Below are 18,349 nucleotides of genomic sequence, written 5' to 3'. Positions count from 1 at the left end.
ATTTCATATTATATGGGCTTTCTGGCAGCTTATATCGGAGTCATTTCGTGAAGATTAAAACTTAATTGCCGGTATATGAAGTTTAACATGCCCGATGGGAGATGAAGGAAAGTGTCGTTAAGGGGAAATTAGCAGAGTTATCTTGTAACGTTGCTTAATTCGGTGCAGTTAGTTAATATAGCAGTAAATTCATTGCGAATTTGGCAGAACCTCAAGGACAAATTATTTTCGCGGACTTTATTCCTATATTATAAGAGCACAAACCTAATGTATTTCTTATAATATTTCAAGAATTATTTCTTGCGATATTTCTTAAAATATTATAAATTCAAGGCTTTGTTTCTAAGAAATTATTGATTTATAAGAAATTAATTTTTGTAATTAGATAAGATAGTTAAATAACATGAGAATGCTGTAAATTATAATTTAGTTGATTACCTATTATTTAAACATTCTATTCATTTTATTCTTGATATTTACTTTATTTGATTAAATAAGATGCATGTATCCATCAGCGGTCTTACGATGATGTCTTACGATGATCTTGCTCTTACACGGTAAAACAAATACAGCATAAATTAATAATTTATTTGTATGGGAAACAATAATGCTTGTATATTACATGCAGCTTTCACGTCGGCCTTCTATCAGAATTGCTACGAAATTGTACGTTCATATATGCAGATGAAGATCAACAGCTTACGCTATTAAGAAGCAATAACACAGCTTGGTACGTTATTCACTGCATCGCACACTGCAGAGATGTTTCATGGGTACGTCACGATATGTTATGATTCAGCAAACCCTTAACTCGCTGTTTAGTCGGTGTAATTTTACTGCTAGATTTTGAGATTGACGCGAATTTAAGAGTGAATTCTTGCGCTCGGAGAAAGCGCGAGAATCCTTACGGCTACTTTTAGTTTTATTCTTTCCAATGTAAACGATAACGTTCACAATGGCAACGGGATACCGGATATCCGATGAAATTCTCGCGGCTTCTGTTTCATCGAATTCAATCCTACGGGATTTCCATTGGTTACTACTGGGGAATGGAAATGTGTCAGGCCATTGGCTCCTGCTATTTGAATGGATTGGAGTGGAGTGCTCGGTTAACGTGTTCTATCTGTGTCCTATGGTCACCCTTCGATCTGACTGGCATTCTCTTTCATTCCATGACTATGGGAATAATATATATAAATGCGAAGGAAATGATAAAAATGATGTAAAGGAAGAATACGAGCGGAAGCCAAGTAGAAGGTTCCATTTGCAAGTTGTCGCGTAAAATATGATAAAATATGAGCTTTTCTCGTTTAAAGATTTATTTCGTCTATTTTCGCAACTTGGACGTAACACTGTCATACAAACTCGGAACGAACCTTATAATTCTGAACTTTGAGTGAGAACTTTTTTTTCAATAGTTTATGAGGGTACATAGGCAAACTACATTGTATCCCTACCTTGTATTAACGTAACTGGAACTTTTTGGAAAGCGAGTGTATATTCAGCTTTCCGAGCGGTTGGTGACACGGAAGTAACGCGCGATCGATTATGTCAGAGGGATGTAAATAACTCCACTTTACATAGGAAGCGGAAGTAAAAGTACCGCTAAGTGGATTAACGATTCTCTTTACTGTGTCATAGAACATTAATTCGGTTTTGAATAGAGATGACATTATATGACACCACCCCACAATTGTGATGATAAGTCATTATTACAACACCATTGTTACAACGTTTTATATTTTCTGTCAATTGCATTTGTCAAAATAAAAAGGGATAGACCGTCTCTTAAAATAAAATCATAAATGAAAAGTAACAATAAGCAGTAATGTTCTTATTTGCTAAAAGATGGTATACGCGTTCGCACGTTGGATGGGAAAAGATTCGTATTTAATACCAAAGTTAGACGGTTATAATGTTAGCCGACAAAGTGAATTAGCCAGATTAACAAGTTAATCTGGCAGTTTTCGGGGAACCAATTAATTTGTGCATTCACACACATAGATACACACGCACACATGCTGTACTGCGGTTATATTATATATTATATACGCGCGCGACAGATCCGAGAAGATCCCTAGGCTTTAGCGAAATTGAATGAGTCTACCAGAAATAAGATAAAATCTTCAGGAACTCTACATTAATTGTCGATTAAAGATGCGCCTTTTAATTTTATAAATGAATGAATTGGTTATTAGATTTATATGAGCAAAAATTGGTATTAATACTCTTCGAAGCTCTTTATTCGTCGAGATTTAATTTTTTATTTGACGATATTGGAAAGGAAGATCGTAATGAACGTTTCGCGCTTGACGAATATCGCGAAAATTAATTCTCTCAGCAATCAAGCACGAGAATCGGATTAGACTTGAAGCACTTGTGCGGGAAAGACAGTCGTTCAGTATCCTTTTATCCAGAGTAACGCGGATTAGTGAGACTTAACATAGTTATTGTTATCGTAATCCTCTTGTGAAACCGACTGCGTCCATAAACATGTTCTCATCTTGACATTGTTGTGTTTTATTAGGATGTAAGCTTTTTTCACATTAAAGGTGCATATTTTATTAAAACATAAAACTGTATAAGAAAATTTTTGATAAGTAATTTTCTCACATCGAGTAATTTTGAAAAATTTTTTATTTGAGGTATATACATTGTAGAATTTTAATTTTACACGTTTTATATTTCATTATATGAAAAATTAATAATTTTGCAACATTTTACTATAATATATTCTCAAATATCTTTTTAATAATTAGCACGTCTAATTTTAAGATAAGATATTACATGTTAACATTACATGTTAATTAGCCCACATTGGTGGTTGATGATCTATATTCAGAAAGGTCGTGTAGCGGTTGCTACAACGAACCGCTCGGAGAATAGAGTTCGGTACGTCGAAAGCCTACAACCGATCGATAGGTTCGTGCGGCAAAAGGTAGCTACAGCAGCACGGCAAAAACAGGTGATCGACCTGAATGTTTCGTGGAATATATTACATGAAGATATTATACCACTCTTTAGGAACTTGCGATTTCCGTTATTATACAACAGAAGAAGCTTGGATACTTTTACAGAATTTTTTTTATATAATATTGCAATTTATACGAATACAGAATTATTGCAAAGAATTCAATTTTTCTTAAAGTGTAAGAATTTATAAATCTAACTTCTTGTTGTATTAAAGCGTTAGCTTCTTTTTAGCTAACACTTTTTTTGGCAGGCAAACTTTTGTGCTTTTCAAAATTTTCGTGTTACGTTTATCACGTAAAAAATGCACTATGCATTGCATGCATGTACATATGATGTAACGTACAGTAAATTGATTATACTTTATGCCGGTAATCAACGTATCGTATCAAAGTAGGAAATTGACTCGATTTGCAGCAAGCTTTAAGCTTTGAGCAAAAGGCATCTAAACACTCGGTCTCTTAGCTCGCCCGTGCTTTCGACCGACACGTTGAACTTTTGGACGAAGAATGTGCGTGTGTCCAAGCGATCTGACTTCCAGCCATTAGGTTGCAATTTGCAGCAGTTTCGACGCTGCCATCGATTATGGACTACGCGCTGCGTCACCGTTGCATGCGGCGGGCACTTGCCTGATGCAAGTGCCATGGTTTCGTATTAGTCGCTATATCTTACCGCGGCGGTTATTAACTGTACTGGAAACCTCGTAATAACGCCCGTGCCGTTTTGATTTATATTTCAGAACGTCTTACGGGAGCTGGAGCAAAAGAAACCGCAACTGGACGAGCTGGTTCACACGGCCGAGAACTTGCGCGCCGACACGAATCGACAACAGTTGCATGGCAAAGGTAAGTATTTTATGATTGCATATTTCTTGGGATCACATAATCATTGTAACGACACGTAAAGTCTGCGTGTATTGACGAACGCGGACGGCAATTTCATTTTATGATGTTTTTCTATACATTGAATACAGGATATTCTTTGAGGATATTTTAATCCTAAAATTATTTTGTAATAATTTGAGATATTTTGCCATTTTCTTTATCCACATACACACATAGATACCTATACTACCTTTAAAATATTTTTATATTTCTATACACTTTCATATCATTACAACTTTCATATCATCGCAGAGAATCGTGTCTCATACTTTGATTATTAAAATATGAATTAATAGCAAAACTGTTGAGTTAAAGAAGTTACTTTCTTGGGAACAAATTTGTAGCGGATTTTTTAGTTCATTATTAAAACGTTTGTTATACAAAAAATACAATGCGCGTTGTAAACATTATATAGCATTTCGGTACACGCATATATTGGTTTATTAAAACAGGATCATAAGTCATTCAAAGAGATTTTAGTGAGTCGATTTTAACAGCTATATGAGTGTATATATTAATTAAAAATATATGTTTAATATTAATTAATATTATATTTAATATTATTTTTTTAAATATTTTTTTATCTTATATCTTATGTATTATTAATATATGTAAATTATGGGTGTTATAACAAAATGAGAGCACTACTTTTAATTTTTAAAGAGATAATTTAATTGATTTACCATCATCCGATCGTTAGACGAAGATTTTTTGAAATATTTTTGAAATATTTTCACGAGAAGCGGTCGATAAGTGCATTGTGATCTAATGGATTTAATGAGTTTCTGTCATCATAATTGATACTGGAGAAGCAATCCCGCCTGCGTGGCACTTTCCGCAATCGAGCGAAGTTTAGAAGTTTAATTATCGGCTTTGATTGCTCGTCCGAAGACTGCAATAAATTGCAGTATCTGCCGATCGATGTATGAATTTGGTCGGCAAATCGTTTTGAAATTAATTGTCGTACACCGATTTATCATCTAGCGCCGAACGCGCCAGCACAATTTACGAAGGCATTAACACGATTTTAACTGCAAACTTTTCATAATTCGTGATGTTATTTAATTGTATATTAATCTTTTGGTGTGCAAAATTTCACTGCTATAGCTATATGTATTATACAAACGTATTTTATCATGAAATACACGACAAGATTTAACTACGTAACAAAATCATTAAAATTATATTAATAATTTACAATTCTTGTACGTTTTTGAACAATCAAAATTAATTAATTTAAAAGTTCTGTCGCGCTACTACGAATTCTTAAATTCCGTGTGAATAGATGGAATTTGAATTCAAGGAAGAATATTACTCCAGAAGCCGCTAATTATTTCAAATGAAATGTTCTCTCCTGAAATGTTCTCTTGCTCCATTGGGTATTGTTCGTTCTATATTAGCATTACAGTGTTTGTCAGATGCGTCTTATTCTACTACAACGCATTATAATTAGATTTGCTTTCCGCACTCGTCTTTTATGAAGATGAAGGATTTATATAGAAATATCTTTCCGCATTATATTCTTCTCACATATACAGAATTATTAATTGTAAATAACAATCTGAATACGTCGGTGTGGAGATAAGATAAGATTTACAAATAAACTATAAAATATTATTTTTTTAATTTTTACAAAAAATTTATTATTAGTTTTTTAATATAATTTAATGTTATTTAATTAAATATTATTTAATTTTATTGAGAATTTTTTTGAAAAGAATAGAAAACATCGAGTGAAAAAATTCAGATATTGTTAATCGAGAAGAAAATAATGCTCTGAACTCGTATATGTATTAATAAATCACATCGATCTTAGTTGAGCTTTTTAGTGGACAAGGCTTATCATGCTGCTAATCGTTCGTTAGCGGCCGGCCCTACTTGTGACTTACAGAGTAAATTTTTTCCTTTGACCATAGATTACCGTGGTAGCGTGTCTACCTTCTAAACTTGAAATGGCTTAACATGCGAGATTGATCCTTTCTGTAGCGTAATATGTGTATTTTAATCAATTTTTTTAATTTTAGCCAAATATATCTTAATTAAATTAGTCAAATAGTATTTTAAGCAGTAAAAAGATAAACAAGTAATTAATAATAGTACGTAGGAAGTGTAATTGAATAAATCGTTAAGAACGATTTAGAAGTGTATTTTGTTTATATATGTATATATACAATATACATACATCTTGTATGTTTTCTGTCATATAATATGCATAACTCTTTACGACATGGGAAAGAACGAGTTGTCTTGAACAGTCGCTGTATCGAAGCGTTTAATCGTGCTTTCGTGGATATTCACGAATATTTTTTATAATATGCTGGTTATCTAGAATGTCTATACCGTGGTATGTTGCCGTTGCCTACCGGACTTTAATTACGAGCACGAAACATACGGAACACGCTACCATCCGCACATTTCACCTGCATAGATTGCCGTGCTCATCCCCAGCTATATGCTGGTAGAGCTGCTTTAAGTGGCGTTAACTTACACCGTCTTGGAATTGCCTGGCGAAGTTGTCGGTATTCTCTCAGCTCCTACGGCGTTTTAGCCCTTTCTAATCAGTGTAGATTTATGCACTTCAGAATGCATATGCGATACACCACGGTCGTATCGCGAGTCTTGTTTACTTAGTCCTCAAAAATTATTTTTTAGAGAGTATTTTCGTCTACTTATGGCAAATTATCCAATTGAGCTTTTAATATTTTTTTCCGAAATATGCATTTTTATATTGTACAGTATGCAACACGTCAATATATTATATATTATTTATTTTTAATAAATTTTAATTTATCATAACAAGATGAATTTTTAGAACTGCCAAATGCAATCTAAAGCGGATGTTGGTGCTTAATAATAATATTATTATTATGTCAATCTTATAATTTTCAATTCGGGTAAACTGCGCGCCGAATATTTTGTTGGTCCTAAAACACATCTCTCTAACTGAATTCGGACCACGTAATATCGCAATTAAATTTACAAGAAATTTAAATTTAATTTTTGATGCTGGTGAGCATATATTTGAATCCTGTAGAATAAATTAAAATTTTAATTTGCTATCTTGTATGAGTTTAGGATATGTAACTATTTATGTATATAAATTGCCGATCTCCCAAATTTGCAATAGCTCAACAGCATAATCTCCGACGCATACGTTTGCATATTTCATTCAGTGCTTAGCTCATAAATCTAGAATATCGTGCAGACATAATACATCTCGCCCACATAATGAGTTAACTGCCGCCGGGTCCAGAATATCGCTACTGGTTACCTGTGGGTCGGTGTAGCGCATGGCTCTTACAATTTGCCCAAATAAGCTTAGCAATTTATGTTTGTGCCGGCTGGGAACTCCAGGAATCGATTTGTCTCTGCACTGTTCGTACATTGTTGGTCATTCGTGTAAATGACACCGATATTGGCTCTCGCGATGTTCAGCACTGTATCAAATATTCTATGAAAGTCTCCGATTTTTGTCCACGAGATCGGGCAAATTTATTTAAAGATACGCGCTACGCGAAAACGAGCTCGTAACTTTCGCCCGAGGAGATTTTAGAGGGTGGATTTCGATAGCTATACGAGCATTCGAGCGGATATTTTCTACGAAAGACCGACTTATCGATTTTCTTTCAATCGTTTCCATACCAGCTGTCTGCCTCCCACACGTTGCTCCATTCTCTGAAAGCTACCTAGGGTAGATCCTACTAGCACGCATAGTTGTCACATCGATTTCTTCCCGTTGAATTCCGTATTCACTACCGGTGTCCCTGCGACTCCTCTGACGAACGAGTGGAGAGAACGAAAATGGAGGAAAATGTCCCGAGATAAGCTCGCTGCCTGTTTCTATCTCCGCAGCTAAGACCCGCCGACTTTACGGCAAGAGATGCCGCCGCTTCCTCGCGTCGCCTCTACACGCAGTCTCGCTTTATCAGTGTTGTTCGAAATTAAAATCGATCAATTAGTCCGGTGCGACGACCGTTATTGCATTCTATCCGCGACGTTGAGAAATTTCTTGTCCTTTCGAAATTGGAATACTTCCCAGCTCAAATTCGCGCTATCGCATGTATTATAATCATCTTCGTTGGCTCATTTGAGAAAATAGGATCTATTATCGCATTATCTTGCTTCATTTACCTGATATACCATATTAAAATGTGATATTTTCGCGTAATGCGATTGGCAACTTAGAAAAAAAAAAACAAGTTTATGTCATTTCTTTATCAAATATTTGATACTGTTCAGCCAGCTGGCGAAGTCTTCTCTCAAAGATTTAGTGCAACAGGTTCAAGCATACATTTAAATATTTACATACATATCCTGTTTTCGTGCTGATCTGTAAAAGTGTTGATCTGTATACACTTTTTAAAGAGATACGCGTTCTATCGTACTTCTTTAATTCGCGTATAAGAACTTTAAATGTGTTGTTTCACAAATATTTTTCATAGAAATGCATCGAATGCATTATATTTTAGGGACGCAGTTTAGATATCGTGAATGCCCCTGTGTGTAGATCGATATTACAGTATTCAGGTTATAGATGCGTATGCATCGACCATAGTATGGTGGTGCGTGAGATAGTCCTAGTTGATCCGTATGTCAGGAACGTATGCAAGGGGCACTTCAAAGCGGACAATGTCCACGTGCATGCGGCGTAATACCTATTATAGTTTAATACCAGCAAGTTGAGGGGATAAATCGTGTTTGTAACAGGACCTTAGTCTTGTTGCGTGACGCGGTTGCGATACGGTGCAGTGTTCGTATGGATCTGGTCCTATGCTCGACACCGTGATGAAAACGATAATACAAAATTGTAACTATTTTTCCAATTTTTTTGCTGCTACATTTTCTTCTTTTCTAAAACTCTTTTCCGGAGTTTTCTTTTCCCAGAGATTTTTGGTGGTAACATGACGCAAAATCGCTTCAAACATTTTTTATTTCGTAAATTTGTTTTTACATACCGTCGCCGTGCTTCATCTAGTTTGCGTATCACGAAATGAAACTGTTATTTCGCGAATGGATTTTCGTTTGCTACTTTTACCGCGGAAATATACTTCCAAAAATACAGCGTGCACGATTGTGTGATGGACGATTGTTAAACTAATAAATTCGGATTTTGGGATTACACTATAAATATTCGATGTAACTGGCACGTTTGTTGTATAAATATTTCCGATTTTTATGATTTTCCGTTGTATTCTGACAATTCATATCTTACCGTATGCTACCGATGAAAATAGCTTTAATATTATTTATTACATGTGACTGACGAATCTTATTTTTAATCTAATCTTGTTAAAAATTATTTTTTTTTAGAATTATTGAAAAGAATTTATTAAGAATATTTATAAATAAAATAAACAAAATAGAATAACTTGTGAGTATAGAACTTGATACTTTTAGCGAATATCATTTCACAACAGAATCGATGAGGTAGCATATTCCTTCAGAGCAATCTACTTGTTTCGGGCCAACGGTTATTCAATTTTAACGCGCGTTTGTGAAACGAGGAGGGCTCAGCAGAAGGATAAATACGCGTTCTCTTGCGTTTGCCTTTCCTTTAGAAGCTTTACTAACGTGATGGAGTAAACGTAGAGTAACAAAATTTAATTAGCCTGTGAATTTAATTTAATTCATATTTTGCGTTTGCAGATTTAAGAAATCAAGTATTTTGTACATTTGATAAATATAATACATTTATTCCTTGATATAGAATATTTTATACGGACAGGTAATGTGGTCATGTTACAAATTACAGAAAATATTCAAATTAATAACTCTATTAGATGAATTCTTATTCGTGATATTATCGAGAAATTTATAATACGCACGCGCAATTTTCGTATAAAAATAACACCGCATAAATTAAGGGTTATATTCTGTAGAATATGCCAGAGAACAATTTTGAACATGTGCTGAAGACAAATAAATATTTCGTAAGATAGTCTTAACGATAATTTTCACGTGGAACGGCAACATCTTCGGTTTCACGAAGAGCAGCAACGTAATTTCTGTCTTGGCGCGTGTTACGTTCTCCTACACTCTATGTTCTTATCGCCGCTTCAAAGAGCGGGCACGTTTGCCGTATTTCGACTAGTAGAGTGTGTAGAGAGAAAACGGTAGTGCCAGAAAGCGCCAGCGCGGTATACAGGGTGTCCCACGTTTTTGTACGTTTTCTCTTTCATCCACGTATTATTTAATTAATTTGGAGAGAGTGGATTTTATAAAAATATCGAAATTATAAGAGCATATCTAAACTCTATTAAAGAAGCCTTTAGGAATTTTAAAATTGTAAGTACCTACGTACTTATTATTTATTCGAAGAAATATTTTTTAGTACTTTCGACTTTAATTAATTATCAATATATGTATTATTAAATATCATAAAAAGTTCTTCTAATTTATTTGTTTAAATGATTGAATTTTCTGTCTATCAATATGTGTACTTGAAAATTATACCTGAAAAAAATATTCGTGTAAAATAATTATTATAATGAAATAAATAGAATTTTACGGATGTTGTGAAATTTTAGGAAAATCATTTTACAGCAATTATTTTTTAACATAAGCACTATTTCTACGATTATTTGAATTATTACGTGAATTATTATTGTGAATGGATTCTGCCAGAAAGAGATGCATTTACGTAGTTCTTTTCCTACAAATAAAAATCGAGAAGAATATACGCGGGAGACGAATCAAAATAACTGGCCCGCGAATACTTTCGGGTTAAAATTTCACAACATCCGTAAAATTCTATTAATTTCATTATAATAATTATTTTGTTACACGAATATTTTTTTCAAGTATAATTTTCAAGTACACATATTAACAAAGACAGAAAATTCAATCATTTAAACGAATAAATTAGAAGAACTTTTTATGATATTTAATAATACATATATTGACAATTAATGGCGAATGCTCCGAGACACCCTGTAAATATGTAAAAAAAATAACGACCAGTAACTGCTGGACATTTTCGCAAAGTGAAGATATACACATTGTAACGTCGAGTGGCCGCTCCTCGCTTTATCTCTTTACGTCGAGACGCGTTCTAATAAGTCCCAGAATCCCGGAGTTCACTTTTGCGGTCCGCGCGACTGCGAGGCACTTGTGGTTTGTCTCTTCCCTTTTGCGCTTCGCGTCCCTTTTGCAGTCGCGCCTTCCAGAAAATTCCGCGACCGACTTTCCCGCGGTAAGACCGCAGAGGCAAAAGTTCGCCGCTTGTACGTTGCACGTCGTGTCGCGTCGCGTAGTCCGTTGTCGTCGTCGGGGCGGCGCGGTGGCGCCGCAGCACTTCGCAATTACACTCTGAATCTATGGCGACTTAGGGGAGTTGCATATCGCCCAAATTATACGTACTTAGTGTAACGTAGTTGCGAGCCGAACGTCAGGTTACTTAGGTCTTAGCTGCTTAATTACGTAATTGCTTGATTATGCCAATTAGTGAGAGGATTGTGCGGAGGGATATCTGTTTGTAACCTCCTATAGTACGTCGGTATCTTTTAGCTTTTTCAAGACCATATAGATTGTGATCTTGGTTCTTTTTAAAACAATTATTACGGTATATAAAACAAGATCATAAATATTTTTAATTTTTTTAATCAAATGAAGTTAATATAGAATTTAATTTTAATTATTTCTCGTTATGGAAAAGTGAGTAAATAATGTTGTAATATTATTTGTCTCATATTATGTGATGTAATATATAATTGCGACGTTTGCAACGAGATTTGTACGTCATGAAGTAACGTTGGAGATGACATTTAACTAATTAAGGACTGCTTAATAGCAAACCCAGAAACTTTACAATCTAGCAATGCGCTCTTTGACGCTCATTGCGTTCCGGAAATTAAGTTTTCTTTACAATAATTAGTCATTTGCAGAGACGCGTTCAATGTGACTGAAGGAGAGGACTTCGTGAATATAGCCGTAATGTTATTTATTTTTGACTATGAGTATTTGAGATTCATAATCTGTCTGGGGGTCGATAAAATAAATAGGTTTTTCTTCTCGAAGAAGGAGATATGATTTCTGAAGCAAAAATATTTATTTCTCTTCAAAAATAGAGCTGCCTCTTTACGTTACAATTTATTACGTATACAATAACCACTGACAATGAGTTTGAAATGGAATAGTATCTTCCAAACGGAAGAAGAAGAGGAGACGCTCCGGAAAGCGTAATGGAAAACCGTTGATAGAGACATTATGCCACCTCCATTACACGCGTTAAAGAACGGGGAAACAAGGCTGACAAAATTGTTCCTTTCTTTACCGGTTTCAAATGCATTTGATATCGTGATAACAATGACATTGTCACCCACGTTTTTCATTTACTTTTGTTCACGAGCTAGAATAGGCTTTGCATTTTTAATCCTGCTACTAGCTGAGACAGTTGACTAATGAGAATTTAGTTAATTACGTACAACAATAATAATAGAAATTCAGGGATAAAAATTTAAAATTTTTTTTAAAACAAGTCGTATTTTAATTAAATTTTAATTAAGTGGATTCAAGATTACTCAAGTTGCTAATCGATAACGCTTTATCGAATGGAACGAAAAGTTTCGTTTTTATTTTTTATAGGTTTTTCTTCGCGGTTTTTCATTACAGAAGCGATTGCGGCGAACCAGCTGCATTCTCAACACGTCGTAGAGGCATCCGCGGCAATTTTACGACCACATCGTGCGACCATTTTCATTTTCGGCTACGAGATTTCCGCGTATTCGTTTTGTCGATGCATAAACCATAAATCGGCGCTGCATCTGACGTTTGCATATCCTCGTGCATATTCGCCGTGGAAATAACCCGCAATCATGCGCACTCGCTTTCCGTTATTTTTAGCCGATTCGATAGGCTTTCAATGTCACGTTGCGTTCCGACATTTATTTCGTTGCAAGAATCTCTCGATTTATACGGCCGAGGAAACATCGCGCGGAATTTTACATTTACGCGTCGCAATAAGTCTAGCGTCTTCCTGAAACGAATAAAGGGGAAGCGAAAAACGCAAAAAGAGTAAAGCTCATTGTGAAATCGCTGAAAAATGCATTTCAAGAAAGCAAGGATTTTCAGCGTCGGTAGAAGTGCCAGGAATTGTCGTTCGCTCTTAAAACTTTCAGGTCGTGTTTGCGTTGCGTGAGCCCTGCGCCAAATTCTCCTCTCCTCCTTTGTACGAGATCGAAATGCAGTTAAAATTCTTAGAGCTCACTGTACCATTACCGCGATTTATTTTCGATGGGAGAATGAATTCCTTTAATACAATGGAACTCCGTAATGTGCTTCTGACAAGTGCGTATTGATTCGCGTATGATTTCTTCCGTGTCGCAAACTCTTCGATTCGCGTGTTACGGGAATCGAATGCTTCCTGCGGTGATTTTTAAAGCGTATCAATATATTTTGCTTGCCACTTCGTTCTCGCTCTTGATTCTTCTCTCTTGACGTTTACGAGATCTTATCCGGTATTCCGGAATTGGCACTCATTCTTATTGTTCAAGCCATTTCGGCGTACCGGCTAGCGGCTGCTCGTTTTCAGCGGGATTTGCGAAGGAACGTTGCAGCTATAAATCGCATCTCCTTCGGCGAAATTTTTAATATTTTATTGTACAAAGAGGGAAAGAGACGTAGTACTTGGAAAATGCTGAAAACCGCGATTGTTTCAATTCTGATCCGTTTTATCTTCAATCAGCTTTTACTTTATCTTTGCCGATAGCCATTTATTTCCATGATACAAATCGATTCGGTCAGTATCGTGTTGCGTAACTTTCTTTGTCGTCGGATAAAAGATTTTTCCGTATACCATAACTTGCAACGCCTAACAAGGCGCTTTTTAAGTTTTTTTTTTTTAAATAAAAGTGACGTATAAGAGTAACGAAAAAAAATGAATGATAAAGTCTCTGTTAACCATAATCATGCCTTAGTAAACCATATACCTTAGTCATCCTTATTTTGCAACAAGCTGATGTTTTCAAAATTTTTTTTATACGTTGCCTTTGCATGATACTCCGTGTAAATCTTTTCATAACATCTTGTAATAATTTAGTATTTTTATAATTATTGTTATAAATATTTTGTTATAAATATTTTTTATTTATTATAAGTATTATTTACTTATGATTTTAATATGATACTTGTGATTTTTCTAAAACTTATTTGACGATTGTTGGTTTATGTATTACGCAAAAAAAGTTTAATACGTATGTATGTTTAGTAAATTTATTAATTTTATTAAATCGATATTTTGCGTTATGTTTCACATTTACATTTCTCTGTCACAATTGTATTAACATCTATATAGAAAATTATAACGTAGAATTTCTATATGATCAGCATAATGATTAATTCTGTTGTAATTAAATTTACGCTAATTCTCTTATGTAATCCTATCGCGAGTTACATACATTTTAAAGTTTAATTTTATCTCGATTGAATATTTTGTTGCATTATGTTATTTATGGATAAATTTATTTTGACGAAAAGAAGGTGATTTTTAAACTGCATCTCGATACAGATGCTAATTTAATTATTTACATATAAAAAAAAGTTACCTCTGATTCTATTTACATGAACTAATTCTTCGGCTTGAGACACGTTCTACATTCTGCTGGGATACACGCTTCCAGTGAAACTTTATTTCCTTTATTAATTCGCGAGTCAGCTTTAGAAAACAAATACTTCCCATATGGCTTGCGAGCCACTTGATGTAGGTATGGATTAAAGTCTATCTCTTGTTTGGAGACAGGACAAGCTTCGGAGCTGTCAGAATAGAAGACAGTACTTTTTTTGTGGTCACCGCCCGACGTATGTAAGACTGCCTGTTTTAGTATTCGAGCCACGAATGCGCACACGTATCGCATCATGTGCGCCATGTATTATTCACAACGCATTTATGTCGCCAGCCAAATATGAGCTTGAATCTACGAAGGCACTGGTGAAAAAGTACAACGAACTATAGACTTAATTCAGAAATTTCCCTCTGGGTTTCTTTTCCCCTCCTGCTCGGCTTTATCTCCTAATTCGTGAGAGATTCATGCACGGAAACAAATGTCTTGAAGTTACGTACTTTGTAATCTTTTGAGATATATTTATATTATGATAGAATGATTTTACTTTTTATTATTAAATGATTGTATATAACTTTCTACGTATTTAGATGCGTAACACATGTGCAAGCATTGACATCCAGTTATTATTATTATATTATTTCGAAATACCATTTTATTTCGAGTTCTGTTAATGTGTATGTTAAATTTTGGTTGCATGATTATCGGATAATCAAAATTCTCGTAAAATATCGCATATACATGCGTTTTTATTATAATGTAAAGAATGTATTTTATTATTAAGCGTAAGAATGATCTTTTGGAAGTTCTAATTGATTGTGACATTTGCACTTTTAATTTTTTTTTCGTGGGATGCAACGTGTGTGACTTAATTCTTCTTCGGTCGTGCAACATAAATTATGTGACATTCTATGTTTGGAACAATTTTGTAGATTTGGACAGGTCGTGAAAAACAGCATAGCTCGCGCGGGCGTAACCGTATCTCTGATTAGTTTATTAGTCGAGGCAAACAATAGCGTCAGCGTCAGAATAAATCGTGACATACGCACATCCGTCAAGTGGAACTGCAGATGAAAATCACGGAAAATTCGATTACTCGCATCACCATGACATGAGTCGCGGGCAGAGACCTCGACGAGAGCATTTACACAAACATGAAGCGGAATGCGATGCGCTTGTCCCTCGTATTCGCTAAAATTACAATAATACACGTGCATTAACAACATTGCACTCGCGTGTATAAGTCTACCACAATTAATTCTACCGCTTCGGGGATTCTTCAATATGCTCGGTGTATAAAAATCATCGTGAATAAAATTCGAAATTAATATAATTGATCATTTCTTATTTCATAATATGCGCATGAGCATCAATTAATTTTTCCCACATAAAGTACAGCGTAAGATTAAGTAACTTTATAATTATCTTTATATTATGTTATACAGAATAGTTACATATTTTAATATGTCTTATTCTATGATATTGTTTTTACTTTCTTAATAATATTTTTTTATTATTTAATTATTTATAGGTATTACATTCAATAGAATATAGATAATCTACTGTATTTTATCTTCGTGAAAATGTTTCGGCAATCTTACGTCCGATTAGAGCGTATACCCATTCCTAAAGTGCATTGGAAATTCCAATAACATTAACGATTTTCTTCTGGACAAATAAGCGTCTGGTATGCGCGTGGCGTTTCCATTGGATGCGCCATTGAAAATTCGCTCTTATCAAATTCCTCTCTTGTTCACAAAAGTATTTTATACGTAAGAAAACGGTCGCATAATGCTTTAATGTGAAATTGAATAGTCAATTGAATCTCACTGCACAGATTCCGCATTTAACGGTAACTTTCCTTCACCTCTAATTCAGCGTGTGAAAATCAATAAAATAGTATGAGCATAATCTATCGCGTTCACGAACATGACATGAAAACCTGTTGCAGACTGCGTGATTGTATACGTCAAAACACTACAGCATGTCGCAGATCTATTCTGTACTGTTTTTCGTTCTCGAATTTTTAAGTTAAAAAATGGTTTTCAAAAAGATTATTATCTATCGGAATATTTTCACTTGTCATATAAAACCCATGGCGACTAATTATATTTTTAATTATCATATCTAAATCTTTATTGAAACAATTTATTTAAGTTTACTTTAAATTGATTGAAAATAAGCATTTATTGCGTTGTAGCACTATCTGTATCTATTTTAATTTTAGCACTATATTTATGTTCTTAATGATTCTTTTGTGATATTCTTTAATTTTTTATTTCTTTAAAAAAGCTATTAATTTTTTAAAATAAGATTAGATTCATTTCTAGTTTTAGCTTTAAATCTATAATAAAAGTTTGTGAAAACATACAAAAAAATTGTAACATTAAAAAATATTTTGGTATTTTTTTTATTTGATAAAATTTCAAAAATGATAAAAGAAATTAAGGTATCTATTATTATATATATATTTAAGAACATAGTGACGTGTATTTTTATATTACTATGAAATCTTTATTATAGATATTAATCTTGATTTTTTATATTGCTTGATAATTGCTTGCTGTGTAAACTTTATCAAATCTCTAGGGAGTAAAACAGCTCTTGTTGATTTACAAAACTATCAAAACTATGGTCGAATCTGTCGGAGTAGATAACGGTAGATTAGATACAGGTACAGTGCTTAACTTTTGGCCGTATAACGTTCTTCATCGCCAGGGAACGATCCTCGTTCGTTGAATTTTTATGGTTGTTCGCCATAGCAGCTGTAACGCCCTACGAGGCACGATAGTATTATTACGCCAGGAGCCCTTAAAATATTGCCTGGTCGTATATTTTACGAAAGTGGGCGATTTTGCTCCTCCGAGGCGTGGCGCGACGCCATTCTAGGCGCGATCGAATTTTACATTCATTCTGTTCTTCTTACATCCCGATGACGCGGTTAAAAAAGAATAAGGACGTGTCATACACAGTACATGGCACGATAAAATATGATCCTACAGAGAGTAATATAATTTTGTCAAATTTTTTTGAAATAACGAATATTATAAGCAGGGAGTTTATTTATGTTCGAATATTCAATTTTTTACTTTATTGTGTTTTAAAAAGGACTTCATTGCCACACTCGATTTTTACTTTGCTGATATTAGATGATAGTATAAATGATGGAAAAATATTTACAAAAGACGCAAAAGTTTAAAATTATGAAAACAGAAGAGAACACAAAATTTCTTTTCAACAAAAAGAGAAAAGTATTTTAATAACTGTGACGTTAATAAAAAGTAATTACCTATAATTACCTATATAATTACATAGATTTTTTAATTAGTTTTTCAACAAGTTGAATAAGATGTTAGTCACAAGAAAAATAAATTTTGTACATCGTAGGATAAGAATTTGATATGGTCTTGTATAAATAATTAATTATTTTCTTATTCTTATAACTATTTATGAGAATGATATTAATGATGGTAACTGTGTGACGGATAAATGCTATATTCACGATCTGCTTGTGAAAGACCGTTACAAGAACAGCGCTTGCAAGACATTTTGTAATTGGATTATAATATTGACGAGCACTCTAATAATTTATTTAATCAGCGTATACGTTTGAGAGGTGTTAACTTTGTTTGACGTCGTATCGCAGCGACTTGTACACGGATTTTGAGCTCTAATTCTGCTTCGAAATCAAATATCGAACTGAAATCACGTTACCGGACGAACGGATCCGCAACCCGCAGAACCCATATCTAGATACTCCGTCTTTCTCTTTCGTCTCGCCTCTCTTCTCTGTCTATTTATCTACCTGTCCATTTATCCGTATCTCTCCCCTACCTTCCGCGACCACCACCGTCCATCCGAGCGAGCATGGATACGCTTGCACACGTACACCGGTTGCGACGCCACCCTTGCGACGCCTCCTTCGTGGTGGCGCCTCCT

General features: G+C 34.4%; 1 protein-coding gene across 11 annotated transcripts in view; it reads left to right on the top strand.

Annotated features, from left to right (window-relative positions):
- The window catches only part of LOC105459190 (dystrophin, isoforms A/C/F/G/H-like), a 440,003-nt gene that overhangs the window by 125,391 nt on the left and 296,263 nt on the right, over nt 1–18,349 (top strand). For all 11 annotated transcript variants that reach the window (XM_011704998.1, XM_011704999.1, XM_011705006.1 and 8 more), the window contains one exon: nt 3,710–3,815. In XM_011704998.1, coding sequence (XP_011703300.1) covers nt 3,710–3,815 — 106 coding nt within the window. The remainder of the gene's footprint in view (nt 1–3,709; nt 3,816–18,349) is intronic.

This window comes from Wasmannia auropunctata, unplaced genomic scaffold (genome assembly GCF_000956235.1).
Source record: "Wasmannia auropunctata unplaced genomic scaffold, wasmannia.A_1.0 LD334204.1, whole genome shotgun sequence".
In the NCBI taxonomy this organism is placed as follows: Eukaryota; Metazoa; Arthropoda; class Insecta; order Hymenoptera; family Formicidae; genus Wasmannia; species Wasmannia auropunctata.
Note: the sequence above shows the minus strand (reverse complement) of the source record. Positions and strands in the feature narration are given on the sequence as shown.